Consider the following 20657-nt stretch of genomic DNA (forward strand, 5'->3'; position numbering starts at 1 on the left):
TACTGACCCCTCCTATTGAATTCTACAATTGAAGTATATGCGATATCATCACGGCTTATCGATAATATTGCCGCTTTGCCTACAAAACTCGGCGTGATTGAGTATCATCGGTATCAACGACGTGTATAATTGACGATTGATACATTTAGAAATACATTTTTTAACTAAACTAGAATTTTTTCGAAATAAGATTAACAAAACTCAGAAATAATCGACGCGTACTCCTTTCTCAGGAAGAATTCTCCAAACTTGTCTTAAAATACGTTCAAGAAACTTCCGCTGAACGTTCCTTTCGCAGTAGTTTGAAGCTATATTTACTGACTGTATTTTGGGAAGATTCGAGTCGTAAAATCTTTTCTCCTCAAACTCGACTGTAATTACTGTACCATGCAATTAAATTTTTTATTTTATATTCTAGAGAATTGAGTAACCATGGTAGCATATTTTATTTATAACCATTTCTTATTTATCGTATGAATTAGTATCAAATATATTTTGTGAATCTGAAAACAGCTGATTTTAGTTACTTTTTCAAGCATTTACGATAAAGTGCGTTTTGATATCGCATTACACGCGATTAATGGACAATGGTAAAATGCCTATCCGATTGATCATCACTGTGATTACATTACGCAATCCCCTCATTGCGCCAACAATGATATCATCATTATAATACAGAGCAAGTTCAGCAAGTCACACACATGTCTTTTCTATTGTTCGATCGTTCAATTTTATATGTTTCCTGTCTGTTCGCGTTTGCTACGCGAATAAAGCTTTCATAGGCCCCCAGACAATAATTAGCTCGATTATCGCGCTCGTTCGGGTCATTAAGATCTCGCGTGTCGTCTCGGTGCCCTCTCCCCCATTCCCCCGGCTTCTCGTCCGTAAATTAAATATTTCGGTCGAGTCATAATTGAATCCAGGTCAGCGGGGCTATTTCTCTCCGCCCGAAGTACGAACTGCGAATCAAAGCGAACCTAGCAACACGCGCCGATCTTGACTCCGCGTGCGCTTTATTTGGGACGAGGTGTGCGCTTGGTAACCGGCTCGAATCGTACGTCGGTAACGGTGTTGTCTGTACTCTGTAACCATGCAACGTTGTGACCGTCCAGCGTGTCCTGCTGTCACCCCGATCACCTGTGCCAGCTGCCTGCGCGGCCTGCGCGCGCGTGCGCCTGCGCGCTCCAGTCTCTCTCTTGTTTTCGGAGCGCGAGCGAGAGTCGCGCCTCTCTTACGCCGTTGCACACAAAGTGCACATTCGTCGTGTCGTCCGCCCGCCACCGTCGCGGTCGTCGTCGTCGTCCTACTCCCACAAAAATAACGATCCAATGGGAAGCGTGTAAACAATGGCTGCGGACGCGCCGGTTGGCCGCGCTGTCGTCAAGTCGGCCGCCGCCGGCCAATCGGCGTGGCGCGCGGCCGCGGCGCCGACGGAAAGTGGCGGCGCACCGTTCAGTACCCCTCCGTCCCCCTTCGCGGCTGCACGTCGAGCATTCAGTAGACTCGGCCATTTCTCTCGCGAAGCGTAGCGACTCGCTCAGCCGCGCGACGGTTTTTTTTTTTCGCGACTGCACCGTGCGGGTACTCCCGGAAGTTTTGCAAAATAACGCGACGCAAAAGGATGATACACTCCGGGCGCACCAGGCTCGAGGTAAGTCGACGCCGATCCGACGTTTATTCGGGCCCCTCGCGGCCCGTGGAAACGCGGCCGCGGAAACGCGCGTCGAAGTGCTGCCACACATTCCGGGGGGGTCGTGCGTGTTCAATGTTGTCATTGCCGAGGCGAACAGCTGATTCGCTCCCCTGGCCACCGCGAAGCGCGGCGGCCACCACGGGCATCCTCGTCGCCGCCGTTTCGCGTCCCCGTCGTGACCAAGACGACGATTACGACCTACGACAAGGACAACGACAGTGAAGGCGTCATGCGCCAGGGCATTCTCTCGTTATTGTGGCTGGTTGCCTGACTGGTTGGCTGGCTGGCTGGCTGGCTGGCTGGCTGGCCTGGCCTGGCCTGGCTGGCAACACGCTGTCATTACTCCGAGTCTTTTTCATGCGTGCTACGCATATATTCTCATCGACCAACCAAGGCGATTGTGCGAGCGGGCCCAGCTATAGCTTAGTCAACCAGGCAGCCAGTCAGCCAGCCAGCCAGCCAGCTCCGTTCTTTGTCCTGTCTTTCCTCTTTCCTTCCGTCCTTCCTTCCTTTCTTTCTGTCTGTCTGTCTTTCTTTCTTCACTTCTCTCTTTTTCGCACACTCCGCCTCTCTCTCTCTTTCTCTCTCTGTCCCTCATTCGCCCCCCTCTCTCCCCCTCCCTCTTTCTCTCTCGCTTTCGCGGTCGCCAGCGGTGGCTACGTCGCCAGCGGTGCGTTCTCGTTGTTAAATGCACGCCTCCCCCCTTCCCCGCGCCCTGGCTACCATCCTCTTCTTTGTTCTTCGCTCCGGCGGCGTCCGAGCAGCGACGACGACGACGACGCGCAAAAATCTCTCCGCGCTCTCTGGCGCACGGCAGCGAATCCCAACGACGACGACGATGATGACGAAGATGACGGCAATGACGACGACGACGACGACGACGACGTTCGAGCGCGCGAACGGAATGTCAATGAGCTGGTTGTTGCTCGCGACGCTGCGAATCTCGTCGGACAGACGTTGCTCCGCGACGTTTACTCCGCTTTGCGCGCGCGTTCCTCGGACATCGCTCCCTCGGCGTCGCGATGACGACGTCGTCCTCGTCGTCGCGACGACACGGTAGGCGCGGAGACGCGCGCACGTAGGCCGTGGACGCGTAAACAAGCGGGCGGACGAGCGCGCGCGTGGCCGCTCGCTTTCGGCGAGAACGCGATAAAGTAAAGAAGCTGTGAATGAAACCGCGTTTCCGTAGCATTATACACGTATACACCTCGCTGTCTTCCAGCAGGGTTCGAATAATTCATTGTGCACGCGCGCCTTGTGTGGTGCATCGCATATGTGTGTATGACCGCGTGGGTGTTTGCGAGAGTGCAAATTCTTTCGTTTTATTCAATTCACTTTAGCATTTTTTCCTCTTGTTTTATCTGAAATTACGCGGCATTCCTATACGATTACAAATTGCGCCTGATGTGTTAATAACACTGGGAATAGCGTAACGGATCGTGTTTTTTTTTTTATTACGGATTGCTTCCCTATCTTGCTGTTTGGATTAGATAATTCGGACACGTTGATAACGCGTTGTTACTGGGGACATATTTGACTTTATTGGGTCGGATATTGTACGCATAATTTATCACCGTTTTTCATAAATTGCTCCGCCGGTACGTCGGATTGAAATTAATTTCTCGGTGGTAAACGGTACCTCTCGGTAATCTAGAAATAATTTACGTCCTAACTAAATATCCGTTTCTCTATTTGAAAGAATAATAATGGTTGCTAGAATGGTTGCGTCTGTATACATGTATACCAACAACACGTTCACACCGCTCCGTATCACGACTGTGTAGAAAGAAATCTGTGCAGTGTCGGCGCACACGCGCTAACACAATAGACGTATTTTTTTGCCGAAGAAGCGCCTCTGACAAATCCTCCTTTATTGTTTCGCGACTATATTTGCCAGTCTTCGACTAAAGACGCGTAGACTGAAGACCACAAGGCGCGATCGACGCCTCGACACACGAATGGCCGTATTATTGCAAAATATAATCCGTCTCGGCAAATATAATCCGTTTCCGCGACTGCTATTTTTATTATACTTCATTCATGAGTTGTAAATGTGCGGAAAGTTATTGGCATGCACGCGGCCACATGTCGAACATCGCGAACTGCCGCGCGTGCACTTCAAAACGCGTGTAAGAGCGTATAAATAATTAAAATGTGAAAATGTTTGCCGCGGAGGATTTGCATTCGGTCTTTGGTGTTGCGTGCACATACGCGTTAAGCCCGTATCAGACTACGGATTGGGATTGAGATTGGATTGAAATTTAATCAATCAGAATGGAGAAAACTGATCTCGAGTTTAGTGAACTTTGCTCCGATTTGGTCAAATTTCCAATCCAATCTCGATCCCAATCCGTAGTCCGATACGGGCTTTAGACAGCGTATAATTAGATTTTCGACTAAATTCACCTTAATCGAGGGTAATCACTTTTTTTTCCCCCGAGTTGATTTATCGTATCTCCTCCTTGTCCCCTTTCCCGTCTTCTTTTCTTTCGCAGCGCATCCCTTTCTTCGTCAACGTCGGTTTCCTTTACGTCTGCAACGCTTGATATGACTCTTTTTAAGTGCATTCTGCGGTGCTTTTTTGTACACAAAACAAAAACCCGTACGTGTTCAAGCTTTGTGAGAGAAAGAGAAAAGGATCAAATTTGCAGGAAATGGTACAGAGCGCAGCTAAAAGGAACAGATATATACAGGATGTCCTAGAATTGGCAGAAAATGAACATACACGTAACATTATTCCTCTTCTTGCGAGTTCTCAAAGAGAATTTTCCCCAAGCAAAAATATCGCGGGAGATCATTATTTTTCGTGACTCGTTCCTTTCCTAAACACGCTATATCGTCAATGCTAAGTCTCGAATTCAAAGAAGAAAAAAGTCTGCTTCTTGTTGTTAGATCCCACAATGCTCCCCTGACATATCTTTATCTTCGAAGATTAATTCACGAAAATTGGTTTTCAACCTCGGGAATGATTAGGCCGTCTCACAATCAGCATTGGAGTCGCGGAATCTCACGAGAAATCGTGCTGCACCGATCTTCCGCTTTTTTCCGTGCGCTATTCTCCACGAATGTCCGGCGCTCGGAACCTACGGTCTATCGTTCACCGATGATTGCGTCGTCGGATACATCCGAAATGCAAATTGCATCATTCGCAATTCTCCGCAATCTCATTTCCTAGCAACACGCGTTCGCGCTCGCGATTCCGCGAAGAGGAGGAGGAGGATGCGCGCGCGCGGGCGCGGGCTCATCGGCGCGTGTCGCCCGTCACGAACGATCCTCGGCCGTCGACACTGGTGCGACTGCGACCTGAGGATTTCGCGGTACCTCGCATTCTCTTATTTCGCCTCGGAAACTTGAACAAATACGATACATCAACGATATATCTACTGATGTTTTCATTACAGTTTGTATTTAGCGTTTCTCGACAATCCCAGCTGTTCACCTAAAAATGACACATTTTTTTACCTTCTTATCTGTTTTCTCTTCCATTGCCCCGCCGTATCGCGATTCTGATCGAAATATCTCGAGTATTAATTGTCCTGTCGGGCGCGTTTAGCATGAAATACTTAGTGCTTGAAAATTTCTCAACCTTCACGGAAAAAAAAGGATTTTCTACTATACGGACAATAAAATTTTTTGCTGCGAGAGCTAATTAATTTTGCAATAATAGCAAAAACTTTTGCTGCAATAGCAAAGTTCAGCAAAACTGTTGGCTATTGCGACAAAATGTTTTGCTATTATTGCAAAATTAATTAGCTCTTGCAGCAAAAAATGTTAGTTGTCCTATATTTAACAAATAGATTTGCTGTTGCAGCAAAACCTTTTTTTTCCCGTGTCTTGCGTACAACTCACTGTTGACTATTGTAGACAAATCGGGACAGGTGCCAATTCTCTCAGGAATATCTCGAGAGATATTCGTTATTCGCAATGTTTTTATCGTGGCTTATTATTAGCCAACGGATTCTATAGATACGTTTGAGTACTTTCTAAGATAAACTTGCCTAGGCACCTCGTCGGCGCGCTTCCTCGTGAGACGGGCGATGCGATTTTTCGCGAGGGCAAGAAGCCGTAACGGCATATCAACAACGATGCGCGATGCAACGCGATGGAGGTCGTGCGAACGGGCTGTATACGTACGTTTCGCTTCGGATCAGAAATCAACTCGGGAACTGTAAATTTTCGTCTGACAGTGCCTTTCCTTTTTCTCTTTCGTTGCCGATTTGCATAATTTTTATTTAATTTATTTAGTAGCTCTTAAAGAAAGAATGCGTGGGTGCGTGTAGGCGGGTGTCTGCTTTGTAAATGCGTAAATTAGAAATGGTATAATTTTTTATGTAGATAATTTGTGATTCTCGATGTGATTTATTTTCGTATAACTGATATCATGTGAGTGTACGTACACTTTTTGTTTTGGATCAAAAATCAACTTGAGAACTCTAAATATTCGTCTGAACAGTGCCTTTCTTTTTTCTCTTTTATTGCGAGATATCTGAAATATTGACGCTTACATGGTATCAGTGATGATGTAAGTATGTACGTGCATGAAGTAGGAACGCAAAATAGCATACATATTTAAAAGTGAAATCCAAAGTTTTTTTCACAACAATAATCTCGATCGATATTTCCATTGAAAAATACAATAGCGAAATCTTAAATTTCTCCGAGGCGTTCCCGCTCAAAGACAACTATTTCGTCCGCCGCGCGCTATTCCTTTCGATATCCTAACTTCACCGGATAGTTTGCATAGTTTCATTGCACCTGGAATCCCGCAACAAGAAACGGGACTGTTCTGATATCTGCATAGGGCGCGATGCATTTTCCGATTGACGCAGTAAAATATTGATAATTTTTTTTTTTTCCGAAACCGTACTAGATCCCCGATTTCAATCGAGCGATCCACGGGCAGGATTGGATAGCGGCATGACGTGTTACGGAGGTATCGTCCGATCGGGATTTCGAGAAAATCGTGTGGAGGAGATGGTCGCGGCAGGTGGACACGTAAACAGATGTTGCAGGACGCGCGCGACATTCGGCCGCGCACGCGGAATGATGATCGCGTTGCATCGATGCATGCAATGGTGGAGTCTACCGAAAAACCGGAAAAACTGAATTCTGGGAGCTAGAATCTGCGACGAAATACGGGTGAAAAATACAGATCTCGGGAGAGAAAACCGGTCGTTCTCTAATTATAGAGCTACAATGACGCAATAAAAATGATAAAAATAATGTGATAACAGCACGAATAACGAACGACGTAATGTCCAAGAAGGATTTAATAAACGTTGAAAATTGATCGAAATTCAGTATAGTTGACTCCACAATTTCTTTTTTTAAAAGAACGTGTTTAGGGAACGATTCTAATTCGTGGTTAAACGAAATCAAATAGAATTCTAAAGACACGAAGTACCGTTTCTCTCCCCTTTTTTTATTATTATCGAACTACCAGTGACTTCTTTTATTGCAACGTCCTTGTTTCTTTTTTTTCCCCTGTCGCGAAGCGGAGATTCTTGACGACCGCATTGATCTCTCGCGCCCGCGGGCCGCGGCCGTGATACCGCCCGCTTTGCGGGTCTCCCCGACAGAGATAAGGAATAATAGAAGGCAATCGTATCGGGACCGGTGGCGTCGCGCGGGGTCCTCGCCCTCCCCCCGACGTCGCCGTCACGTCGCGTCGCGTCGCTCGCGATTTGCGCACTTTGTTTACGGGCGCGCAAACTCCCCCCCACGCGCCGCTATTTGTCTTCCGTGTTTTAGCACACGTCCGCGGCGCATATGTTGTTATGTTTCGCGGCGGTGGCTGTGTGTATTTAAGGCGAATGCCGAATCGATGACCGCTTATTTTACCGCTTTTGAGCCCGCCCGCGCGGAATCCTCTTCGCGCCATGCGCGCACGCACCGAGCGAAATCGGAGAAATAGCATCACGGGCCAAGAGGAGCGAATGGCTCTTGACGTATCGCGTAGTTAAAAACGATCGTCCGTTTATCTCGAGCGTCCGCGAAACGATACGCGTGCGCGGTAATGAAACGCGAAATTTTCGCAAGAAATAATGAAGTTTTTTTTAAGTCGCACTCATCAGGACTTGCAAATGAGCTTTATCCTTCAGCAGGAAAATTTGCGATTATTATTATGATAACGCCGTTAAAGTCGACGCACGTGTCGTCTTAACTTGTTTACACCATTACAAACACAAAGGCTGTCTAATCTCAAGTACGAATCGATCAATTTATCATTGTATCTAAGTTACCTTTTTCCCGATACATACATTACATATACATCCTATATATTTTTAGCTCTGATACAAATCGTCGTATGATCATTACCAACCGCGATAAACCGAATAGATATCTTTTTCATTAATATTTTTATTAATATATGTACGAAATGATACACGTATATTTAAAATAAAATTAGCTCCGCGGGAATTAAGGTTTCCAAGTTATTTCTGGCCTTTCAAGATACAAAGTTCGTTTCGATGGAAACTGTGAGAAAACATAGCGCTTGAATTACAATACGTTTAGAATATAAAACGGAGAATGTATCTTTTGCGCCGGTTATTTTGGCTATTTCTCGCCGCGCACCGAGAACTATTCCAGATTATACGAGTCATAATTATTCACGAGGCTGCGCTCGTATTTTACGGTTTAAGGCCGTAACGCAATAGCGTGTATCTCCGTCGCATCGATGGCCATCGTTTGGCCAGGCCGCCTTCGTTATCCCGTATAATTTTATGCAGCGCTTGCATACTTCATGCGATAAGGCATAGGCATGGAAGTTTGAAGAGCCACCCTCGCGCCCGCTCGCGATCTATGCATACGGCTATTATTGATAAAAGCGCTTCCAGGCTTTATTTCAAGGACGTACACAATGACGAAATGGACGATATCCCGATTTCGCGGCCGAAGTAAAATAAGCCCCTCGCGCGCGTAACCTCGCACGCGAATACCAAACGCGAAATCCGCGTGGCGAAATGATCATTTCTAGCTCAACGCCGGACGCATAAATTCGCGTCTGTAAGATTTGCCTGTCGGAGACGCACGTTTAACGACGTCCGCAGACACCTAAAATCCTTTTATATATGTGTAGTTGCACGGCTTATTGCTTAGGGATCGTTAACAATGAGTAGAGCTTATTGGAAAATTTAACGATTCAAAATTGATAAAAGTATAGGGAATTCTTATATTAACGTATTATCAGCTGAAAGCCTATTAATAGACTTTTTGCTACTAGCATTTAATTGACTATCGATTGTGAAAGATATTAATCGGCATTTTATTATTTTTATAATAATAAATATTATTATTTTAATATTTATTTATCAGAATATATGATCTCTCGATTTTGCTCGAAAAACATACAATACGTTATTGATCGGCAATACGTATCGATTTCATTCGCTAGCGATAGTAGATAGTGTTAATACAGAGAATTCCGAAAATCTGCAATCGTAAACTGCTAATAAAATTATTCGATAAATTTTCTAATATCAGTTTACATAAACTACATTTGCATGATAATTTTTCCTTGGCATGTTACGTTGTAAAATTACATATACATAACTTAAGCAACTTTTTATTTAATTTTTTTATGTTATAGGTATCGTCGTGGCGTAATAATTTTGTTATTATGTTTACAAGAACGTGTTGTGAAAGTATCCTTATCTGACGGCAGGAATCTCGCTGTATTTGAACAAAATTTATATTCCTATTGTTAATTACTAATTCGTAATTCGTCGAGTCACTAAATTTTCCACAAAAGGAAACGATTGTAATTATGTATTATAATAAAATACATTATTTTATATTCCAAATTTACACTATTTCAAATTCTTTGTAGATATACCTACATGTATAAGCTTTAGTTTCTACTTGCTGTGAAGGAAACTAAAGGTACAAATTTTCATCTCACACAATTGGCATTAAATAAATAAACGTTTACGAAAGTAGCAATTGGTAATTATAATTTCATAACCTGCATTTAAATGTATAACAATCACTTCTTATCCTTATGGCTATGCAAGATGAGAAGCTTTCTCATTGTGTATAGATCGCTTTCATACATGTATCACACAGACGTAAACGAATTCATTGATTCATTTGTAACATCCACAAGGTACGGCTAAAACGACTGACCGCATTAAAAAGATATGCAAAAAGCCATCCTTTGCAGTTGTCCAGCGAGTGAAGAAACAGTCTCTCTCTCTCTCTCTCTCTCTCTCTCTCTCTCTCTCTCTCTCTCTCTCTCTCTCTCTCTCTCTCTCTCTCTCTCTCTCTCTCTCTCTCTCTCTCTCTCTCTCTCTCTCTCTCTCTCTCTCTCTCACACACACACACACTCTCTCTCTCTCTCACACACTCTCTCTCTCTCTCTCTCTCTCTCACGCGAGACGTGTATACGAGCAATATTTTGATCCCTGCACTATCTCGAATGCAAGATATGGAATATAATTCCAAGTCATTTTTCATTTTAAATTATCAATAATTTTACCGTCGGTATTGTCGTCGAATATAGTTTAATTTACTTTTCGTCTCTCGACTTCTTTGTAAGTGTAACCATCTGTGTAATAATATTAAGGTGCATACATATATGGCACCCAGCACGAAATCATAATAAAAACATACGTACAAGCAACTCATTAATATTATTTGTCGTTAGGTACAATGCATTCGTTACGTGTGGAGATACATACGCGCATACACACATAGACACACGCACATCTACACGCACAGTTGTTTCATTTTCCGAGTTGAAGTTAACGTAAAAAAAAAAAGAAAGAAAATATTCGAGCTCTACTTGGGAGCGATTTGCACTTGTATATGTTTTGTGGACTCGCGCGCTGTGCTATATATTCTGCATACGCCATCGTTCTTCGCCGCTTGTTTCCACTTCTATTAACTCCCTGATAATCAAGCATTTCGCGAGCGAGCTTTCCTCGTTGAAAATGCAACGAGACGCGGAGTCGAGCGAGCGCGGGAGCAATGGGAAAAAGAAAATCACTCTGCTCGTCGTAACGTCAATGAAACGTGCTCGTCCCCCAGTCGCATAACAGCTTTTCGATGAAAATTGAACGCGGACAGTCGGACAGAAAACGTTCGCTAATTAATAAAGGATATGAGATCGCGATACATTCAGTGTGGTCTGTGGAATAAAGAATATCGCTTGTCTGTCTGAAAAGTAAAATTATTTGGGAAAAATCTAACCATTAATTGTACAGATAAATGTATAGTGTAGTATAATATATTTAAAATATAATTTTATGTCTGAATATAATAATAATTTTTGCGCAACATGATGACATTTTTGCGCAACTGCATTAATGATGTATGAATGTGTGTGTGTGTGTATGACGATTGGAAGTCACTCGCTTTTTCCCGAACACGATAGCGTTTACTTGTGAATTAACAATTATGTCACTTTCCAATCAGAATAACGCAATCATTTGAATTCCGACTTTGCATGCGCTATTGTTCACACCGGGATCGACGATGAATTATTAATTGGCGATTAGTACGTGGCGAAAGAAAGTCGCATATCTGGAATACGGCGAGGTCGTATAGGTATCATCACAATTTAGCAAATGATACATAATAAAAATGTACATAATAAAATATACATATAAAAATTACTCGAAATCGCGTAATGTGACTATTGTATATAATTAATAAAAGTTCCATTACTATTAGTACCTCTAAAATTAAGCAAATACGTGAATTCGGGGAGATTCGGTATATATTTATTATAGATACGAAATTATAATGACACAACAGAGCACATTGGCAATTAAGAATCTCTGGGCAACAACGATACAAGTCCATGATTGACGAGGTCCAAACAGTAGTAGTACCTTACAAATAATTATGAACGGATCGGCTGCGGAATTGTGAACCTGATTAGTCCTTGCGTGAAATCCTGCGATTTCGAGCGTACGAAATGAAACGCCGTTCGAAGGCCGCGATTCCGTTTTGTCGCGTGTTACGCCGGCGTCAGGGCGACGGAGATGACACGTATTGGGATGTTTTTTTTAGAAAAAAGTAAGTCTCCAACAGTTAGGAGTGGGAGGAGGGGGCCAAGGGGTCGGACAAGGGGTACTGGCGGTCGAGGAGACGGAAAAAGGAGGCGGCGGTACCGGTGGACAATGGTGGAAGCAGCAGCATCCATCCTATCATCACCATTATCACCAACATCATCATCATCAACAACATTATCATCATCAGGGTGGTTATTACACGCAATCGCATACTCACAACCCTGTCACTACCATGAAGCAATCCTACATGCAGGTTAGTCAATCTAGAGAACTCTGTCCGGGCACGTCAATGCTAGAGCTTTATACCATACGCGGCTCCTCCCGCGCGCCTCTCTGATGTCCCGCTATCAAAAGCGTATGTCTAACGTTGCATCCCATCTCTCTCTCTCTCTCTCTCTCTCTCTCTCTCTCTCTCTCTCTCTCTCTCTCTCTCGGCCTCTCTCCTCTCTCCCTTTCCCCCGTACCCCACCATCCGTCCTCGCCAACGTGTTGCGTACAACGGAGACGGATTGTTCGACTCCTCTCTGGTGAACGTTCGTCGCTCCGCAGAGCGATAAACGCGAGCGCGGCCCGGCTCACGTCGTGCTCAGGTCGTATTTAATCACCTTTCCGTTGCAGCTAACATGGGTGTTTCACGATGACGAGGCGCAGATTAACAAGAAACTGCCAAAAGAATTGCTACTCAGGTACGGCGTACGTTTGCCTGCGGTGTTATACGCCTCGATCGCGTCTTGCCGGCTTAACACGGTTCGGAGCGAGTTGTCCCCGTCGTGATAAGAAACGGTGAAACTTATCGAGATTTCGATTTTATTTGATCGAGAAACGGGAATTCCGGACACTCCTGTTGCCTATACTCTTCGATAATACTAAAATAGATCTAATCTCTAGGCGCTTTTATCTAATACAAATTCGCCGTGTTTATATTTGAAATACACGTAATCGTATATTTGCCCTTTAAAACTTTTTACGGGCGAAACAGGCATCTTTCATAAGATTGAAAGCTACGTAAGATTGGTATATAAGACGTAAGTGTTACGTCTCATCGTGCCTCGCGAAAAACTTAAATCCACATTGTCCCCCTCGCTTTCGCAAGGTGTTAAGCAATCGCGGGACGCGATAACGCGCAAGTCGCTCTAACGAATCTCTGTGATTGACAGAATTTTTTCGTACCTCGATGTCGTATCGCTATGCCGTTGTGCCCAAGTAAGCAAAGCCTGGAACGTGTTGGCGCTCGATGGGTCCAATTGGCAGAGGATCGATCTCTTCGATTTTCAACGAGACGTGGAGGTAATAAAGAAAGATATCCCGTCCCGACGAATTCTTTACGCATATAGAGAAAAGAAAAGAGATTGATTAACGCCGGATTGTGGGGGGCGTTTGTGCGTAGGGACCAGTAATAGAAAATATCTCGAGGCGTTGCGGCGGATTCCTCAGGCAGCTCTCGCTCAAGGGTTGCCAGAGCATCGGCAACAACTCGATGCGCACTCTAGCCCAGTCGTGTCCTAATATCGAGGAGCTCAATTTGAGTCAGTGCAAGAGGATCTCGGACGCGACATGCGCGGCCCTCAGCAGTCATTGCCCCAAGCTCCAGCGGCTGAATCTGGACTCCTGTCCCGAGATAACGGACATGTCCCTGAAGGATCTCGCGGCCGGTTGCCCGCTGCTCACCCACATCAATCTCTCGTGGTGTGAGCTGCTCACCGACAACGGGGTCGACGCGCTCGCCAAGGGCTGCCCGGAACTTCGCAGCTTCCTGAGCAAGGGGTGCCGCCAGCTGACGGATAAGGCCGTGATGTGCTTAGCCCGCTACTGTCCTAATCTCGAAGCGATCAATCTACACGAATGCAGGGTACTTATCTCATTGACTCTCCAAATCCGCGTGTTACGCAAAGAGGAGCAATTGCGTCACGCGCCTCAGACGCTGCAGTCGTCGCGCAACCAATTTGTCGCCGACGAGATATCGCTGGGTTTCCCAAAGAGATAAGACTCGCTTGTATCGCTGAGATCAAATTGACATTCGTTTTCTTTCGTACCGAGGAAGTTGAGAAAGAAGCTACTTGTGCGCAATAATATTTGCAATTTGATTCAATAGCACGTGTTCCGCGCAGAAACGTTGAAGACTTTCACCTCTCGATAGAAAGCGAGATATATTAAAGTGAAGAAAATCTCTCTATGATATTAAACATAGAAAATTATCTGTATATCTATATATATATATATTTCGTCGGCAACAGATCTTATGCAATAGAAAAAAAGATAAATTATTTGCTCAAAGTATATTAAATTTTATTCATAAATGTGTGTATCGGAAGTTAAAGAATGGCCCCAGGCGTTGCGTTAGTAAATAAAAATCCCTTTGCGATCCTTGTTGCAGAATATAACGGACGACGGAGTCAGAGAACTTAGCGAACGGTGTCCACGGCTGCATTACGTTTGCCTGTCGAATTGCCCCAATTTAACGGACGCGACGTTGATTAGCCTGGCACAACACTGTCCACTCCTCAATGTACTCGAGTGCGTCGCGTGCACCCATTTCACGGATACAGGTTTTCAGGCCCTCGCGAGAGTGAGTTGATCAGCGCGAATCGTTTAAATCGTCTAAATAGCCGATCCGCGAAACTCTATTCGACTTTCGACTTTCAGAACTGCAAACTGCTCGAGAAGATGGATCTGGAAGAGTGCCTTTTAATCACCGACGCCACCCTCACTCACCTGGCGATGGGTTGTCCGAGATTGGAGAAACTAGTGAGTAGCGATTTAATGTACACGGCATCGTGCGTTAGGCGATGCTCTCACGGTGTTTTGATCTCGGTGCGTTTATCCGAATCGCAAAGACCCGTGTCTTTATCGAGAGTTTTGCCATTTCCGAGCGCAGAGCCTGTCACACTGTGAGTTGATCACCGACGAAGGCCTCCGACAAATCGCGCTGTCGCCGTGTGCGGCGGAACACCTGGCCGTCTTAGAGCTGGACAACTGCCCGAACATCTCGGACAACGGTCTGAACCATCTGATGCAGGCCTGTCACAATCTCGAGCGTATCGAACTTTACGACTGCCTACACATTACCAGAGAGGGCATACGTAAACTCAGAGTATTGTCCCGTTTTACCGTATTCTCCGACGTTTCGTGCGTTACGCGGAAAAAGGGATCCGGCCGCATTTCCCGCGGAGCGTTATATTTAGCGCGCACCGAGTGCGTATCACGCAATCGTATTGCTATAGATCGCGCATTCCGCAAAAAGTACGATTCCGCGCAATTACTCCGATACTCCGTCCGGCGGCTGGGTACAATTAATACCGCTTTTTCCGCTTAACAATGAATCATATATGTAAAGAATTCGCGACTGCGGCTTACGGTACATTATCATAGATAACTACAATGTACTACAATTTGAAGAGACTCACCTTTTTCTAGTTCGTTTCGACGAACGGAATACCTATGTAAGTCGCAATCGTACGATTAAACGTAAAACTTGTCGTTCTTATCGTCCTTAACTTATGAATATTAATTATTGAATGTATTATTTGTACTATTTTAGGCCCATCTACCGAACTTAAAGGTGCACGCGTATTTCGCACCACCGACCCCACCACCCAGCGCGGGAGCCTCGCGACAACGATACTGTCGGTGCTGCGTCATTCTGTGATTTTGCCTTCAACTCCTAACTCCGAAGTAAAAATCGTCCGATATATATATCCACGGGATTATAGTGGACCTTTATCGGTAGTCGCTGCCTGCGGCGATTATGGGACCTCTCTCTCTCTATCGTGGTTACCGGAGGAGACGCTCTGGTTGCCCATCACACATTGATAAGTGAGAACGGGACTCGTTGTCAATTGCAAATCGTTAAATCGATTCAAGCTCCACACGCAACGAGTGAAGTACGTCACCATCATCAACACAGCCACTGATGCTACTACTGCAATTACCAATATGACCGCTGCTGCTGCTGCTGCTGCTATTACTACTACCGCTGTTACTACTACACTTATTATTATTATTATTTCTATTTGTACTCCGTTATCTCGATAGTAAGTGCATCGCTAACTATCTCGGTTTATATTGCGTGCGAAAAGTTAGTCTGCAAAGGAAAGAAATTCTCAGGTTTCCTAGCGATATTATCATTTTCTATGATCTTCATTTAGCGTTCGTCCACGGAGAGAAATGACGTGCGCGCGCTCCGCGCGTTTTCTGAGCCACTCACTGATACGGAGCGACGTATTCGAGAGCGAGCGAGCTTATTTTGATTAGCGTTCGGACGCGTATTTTCCTAGCGCTACGCGAGCAAGTTTATCGATTTACGTTGCTCGATAAACACGAGATACTTATTTTAAGATACGCGTAAATGTCTTATAAATATCTTAATGAGCACCCGCGCGTGTACTACCGATGGGGCGTGGAGGAAAACGGTAGTTTTAGGGGGCAATGGAGTCAAGCGTAATAATTGCGTGCAATCGTATCCAGAAGTCGAATTTCACGCATCTCGACGGGTAACCGTAGCAGTTTCTCAACGAACACTGCCTATAATGCTATTGATAAACGAGAAAAAAAAGAAGAAAAAAAAAACAAATACGGTATAGCGACCGCGAATCGAATCTCGTCATAATATTTAGGATATTACTATCGTTTATCGTATAACGTAGACGTATAACGCACCGACAAAATACGGCTCGGTGAAAGTGTTTCTTCTCGGTGTCTGTTTAAAAGTATTAACGTATCGCGCGTACGTGATTACCGAGCGACACCTACGAATTTCTTTCCTTTCGTTTAAAAGAAAAAAGAAGAAAAAAGTAGGAACAGAGAGAGAGAGAGAGACAAAGAAGAACGCGTGACTTTGTCGCATTAAGGGCGCACAACTTTCAACTTTTAACGACGGAAATTTCGACGTATTGTGATCGTGGACACTCGAGACGAAGTGAGAAAGGGAGGAGGACGCTCGAGTATCGTCTTTTGAAGACTCTAACCGCCGCTGGCGCGGCTTATAGTGGTGGCGCGTGAGAGATGCATTTTACAATCGATTCACGGGCAGACGGTATTTACGCCCGTGCATCGTATCCTCGAGTACCCGTAAAATCGTAAACACCACTTCTCCTCGACAGCCCGGACATCTATTCTATTATTTCTTTTCCCTGTTTTATTATCTTGTTTTTTTTTTTTTTTTTTTTGTAACTTGTCATGGACTAGGAGAGCACAGACTGACAAACGAATCAAAGCGTTAATGTGTTAAACCGATTAACTTCGTGCCGGCGGCGAACAGCGCTGGCGTTTTTACTTTTTAAGCCTAGGTTTAAAAAAAAAGAACGGAATGGCGGCAGTATCATGAAGCCACGGACGTATCGCTAAGGGCGGATGGATCGGCGATCTCCGCGCGCGATTTTCGCCAACTGGATCCCGGATACTCCGTGACTACAGTGACGATGTGCCCGATGGTGAGGAACAAACAAAACAAACAGAAAAGACGTTTAATCTCCGACTCAGTGCTTGTAAAAAGCCCCGATCGTAAGGTCGGCGCCAACTCACAATCGGATCACGGTATTGTTCGATGAAGCAGTCGATTTGTTGTGAGGGACCTTGGCGGGAGCGTTGAGCATCGCAAAAGAAAAAAAGAAGAGACGAACAGTTCATAACAGGACGCAAAATGTCGAACGTGGATTCCCGGAGGCCGGGAAACGGACCGCGGGAAGACGAGCAACCCCTATACATGTGGATTACGATTTTCCATTTGATTGTACACGAAGAAATTCCACAGCGTAGTTTCTCCGCGAGTTCTCGCGACGGGACTTGACGGCGGATTTGGGTTTCGAATCGACATAATTTATTTTGAATATAAAAAAAAGACACTTACACATAACACACAACATATAAACGCGCGCGCGCACACACATACACACTCACACGTACAGACACACATACATTGGCTATATTTTTAGAAGCGTACCCTTGCCAGATTTTTACTAAAGAAGCCGAGGACGCGCACTTTGAACGCGTTAATGGCCGGTCGAAGACCAACGCGCGAAATTTTTAAAAGCGGTCCAGTTTCGAAGTGCAATATCCGTCAGAGACGCGAAACGCGCCTCGTTTTTTCCTTCCTCTGTCTTTGAATTCGTGAATCGTAAACCCGGTTAACATCGCGACACGGTGCGTCGTCGCGTTAAGCAAAAGGGAGGAAAAAAGAAAAAAGAAACACGGGGTATCGATTGTTAATCCTTTTGGTAGCGTGTAAGAGACGTACCGCGTATATATTGAAGTATATAGCGTGTAACAGAAATAACGGATGCGGCAACCTAGATATATAATACAACAGTAAATAAATATATAGATAAGATATGTTTTATACGCTGCATGTCATCCCTAGTGGAATAACGTGATCATTGTAAACGTGTCGTTCGAAGTCAGGTTAATAATTATAAGCGATGTACGATTATACGCGCGCATGACGTAACCGCGATGATGCAGGACACACACGAAACACGATACGCATACACACACGTACATAGAAACACGCGCGTTGTCCGCACTCGTGCAAGGCTTTCCGACCTCTCGCGAATCTCATTGCGAGCGTTTGCGTTGCTCTCCCGAGCTCCTCCGAACGGAATTGTCTCCCGCGTCGCGACTCGACCGCGCGAATTCTCTAAGAATCCGGCAAACACCAACATTCTATCAATATTATATCATTTCCCACTCAACAATATGAGTGTAATATAACATGTGTTGTATGTGACAGTTACATTGTTCAGTAGGAAATTATAATATTGATACAATCTTTGATTATACCCAGACAGCACCGTGTCTAAAATCAGAACATAAGACATCTTAAGACGCCTTATGTCCCGATATTGAACACGCGTGCTGTCTGGGCAGTCAAAGGATACAATATTGCTGTTGGTTGGCGTTTACTTGGGGAAGAGAGCGACGGAACTCTTTCCCGAATCTTTAGCGGCGGATGAGATTCACGCTTGAGGAACGAAAGGGTCCCGCCGACGGTCTCCACGGTCGGCCGCCCGTCCGATGCGCGAGCTAAACTCAAAATATAAAGTCAATCGCAGTGCCTGAAATGTTACGAAGCTAATCCGTGTAGTCGTGTCGAGCGCGAGCTCTCCCGCGCGTGCGGCAGATTGTAACGCTAACGTAGAATGATGTTTGGCTGAACCAAAGTTTGTAGCGCGGCATCAGGCGGTCCGACGCGTCGGGCCGTGACGCGCGCCGACGACATGTGTCCGATCGAGGAGGAGACTCGGGGAGACGTCTATCATATTAGCCGTCGCAAACCGCCGTCAACCGGGGTATCATCGTCCGTCGTTTAATCGCGTTTGCGTTAACCCGCGAGGGGACGGCGAGAGAGCCTTGTCGGAAAATCCCTTTGACTCGGACGTGCGGGATTCGCTCTCGGACGATCTTCAGACTTGCGATATCTGTCTGGGATCTCCGAGAGAAACGGGGGAACGAAGTACCGTCACACACTTTCGATGATCGCCACTTACAGTTTAATCAATTGTAATAATCCGCAGTTGTCACCGTTGAATCGTGTTGTAACGGTTAATTAAGAAGATAAGAGATCGAAGCGTTGACGCCGCTGAATGATCGTGCAAGTGTTTGGCTGTGCAAGAGAGAAAGCTGATTAGGTCTGAATAGGAAGGCTGTGAATAGGCTGAGAAGAAAGAGGGGGAGGAAGGGAGAAAAGAGAGCGAGCGAGAGAGAGAGAGCGAGAGAGAGAGAGTGCGAGCAAGAGTAAAGAATGAAAGGGTTGAGAGGGTGCGTGTGAGAGAGAGAATGCGAGAGATAAAGATATTATAATCGAAGTCAGCGAAAGTATCCCGGTATCCGCTGCGTGTATCGACGGATTCACACGCGATCAGTCTCGTAATAGTCGCTACATACCCGAGGAAATCGGGTCGGACCGTTATCAATCAGCCGTTTATTTTGGGAAATAAACGAAAACTTCAAAAAACATTAACGTTTCTCACGTACAACTACAACAACAGCATCCATGGTCTACACGTGTCGGCCTACACGTGCCTCCCGACAACCTCGACAACCTCGGCTATCGAGAGGACGTCGAAAAAAAGAAGAAAAAGGGAAAAATGCAAAAAAAAATAAGTAAAAGATGAAACAGATTCGCGTACGAATACTGTAGCTAATTATATTGACACTTCGCTGCTTCGAGAAGCTGCAGTCTACCATGTATATATTTTCATTAATGTATGTATAATAAAATATATTCGAGACAAAATCCCCATTACTGTTATTCCACGTTGCATTCTCGTTGCGAACAACGAAGGGGAATTTACGTGGAAGCGGGAAGGGGGAGATGATTCAACTCGCAGAATCTGAGAAACGCTCGCCACTGTCGTCAGCCAAGGTCGAAGACATGCCGCCGAGCTGTGACGTCATCGAGGAACTGTTTTTCCGCGTCTCCTTGAAAGGAGAACGGAGTCCACGCTTCTTCGAAAATTACGGGGGAACGGCGGAAATGAATTCCAGGGTCGCGTTAGAATTATGCCGTGCGAGTCTCGTCGATATACCTTAAAATCCCGTTCTTGAAATGAAAGAACTGGAGAAATATAATATACAATAATAATAATTAGCTTTTTATTATAGGCGCAGAAATACAGAGCGTACCGAAGAATAACGAAACGCTGGCTAATCTTACAATCGAAGTAATTACGATGGAGATTATTGCAAATGTGTCAAGTTCGAAGCAGAAGCGAAGCCAATATTCGCAACATATCTCGTGGTTTTTATAAAAAAATTGCGCCAAATAGAAAAAAATATGATAAATTAAACATTTTTAAACCCACTAAGATAATCGTAAGTTTTATATCAAATATAATTTCTTTATTAATTTTGAAATTAACAATCTGTTCAATAAACGTATGTAGTACATTTCTTCTTGCACACGTGCTAATAAAGTAGTACCAATAAAGTGATTTAAGAAATATTAAAAA

At 44.9% G+C, this 20657-nt stretch overlaps 1 protein-coding gene across 2 annotated transcripts; it reads left to right on the top strand.

Moving 5' to 3' along the window:
- The first annotated feature begins 1456 nt into the window (after positions 1 to 1456).
- On the top strand, positions 1457 to 19942 carry LOC139817028 (uncharacterized). 2 transcript variants are annotated; one of them, XM_071784839.1, is made up of 9 exons: positions 1457 to 1651; positions 11711 to 11965; positions 12331 to 12398; positions 12870 to 12999; positions 13100 to 13561; positions 14087 to 14278; positions 14356 to 14457; positions 14588 to 14803; positions 15251 to 19942. In XM_071784839.1, exons 1-9 carry the CDS (start codon positions 1622 to 1624, stop codon positions 15356 to 15358), a joined length of 1563 nt encoding a protein of 520 aa, XP_071640940.1. In that variant the 5' UTR covers positions 1457 to 1621; the 3' UTR covers positions 15359 to 19942. The 2 variants fall into 2 exon arrangements, with proteins under 2 accessions (XP_071640940.1, XP_071640941.1); XM_071784840.1 differs by lacking the exon at positions 11711 to 11965 and having other exon boundaries at positions 1461 to 1651.
- The last annotated feature ends 715 nt before the right edge of the window (positions 19943 to 20657 follow it).

This window comes from Temnothorax longispinosus, chromosome 7 (genome assembly GCF_030848805.1).
Source record: "Temnothorax longispinosus isolate EJ_2023e chromosome 7, Tlon_JGU_v1, whole genome shotgun sequence".
Taxonomy (NCBI): Eukaryota; Metazoa; Arthropoda; class Insecta; order Hymenoptera; family Formicidae; genus Temnothorax; species Temnothorax longispinosus.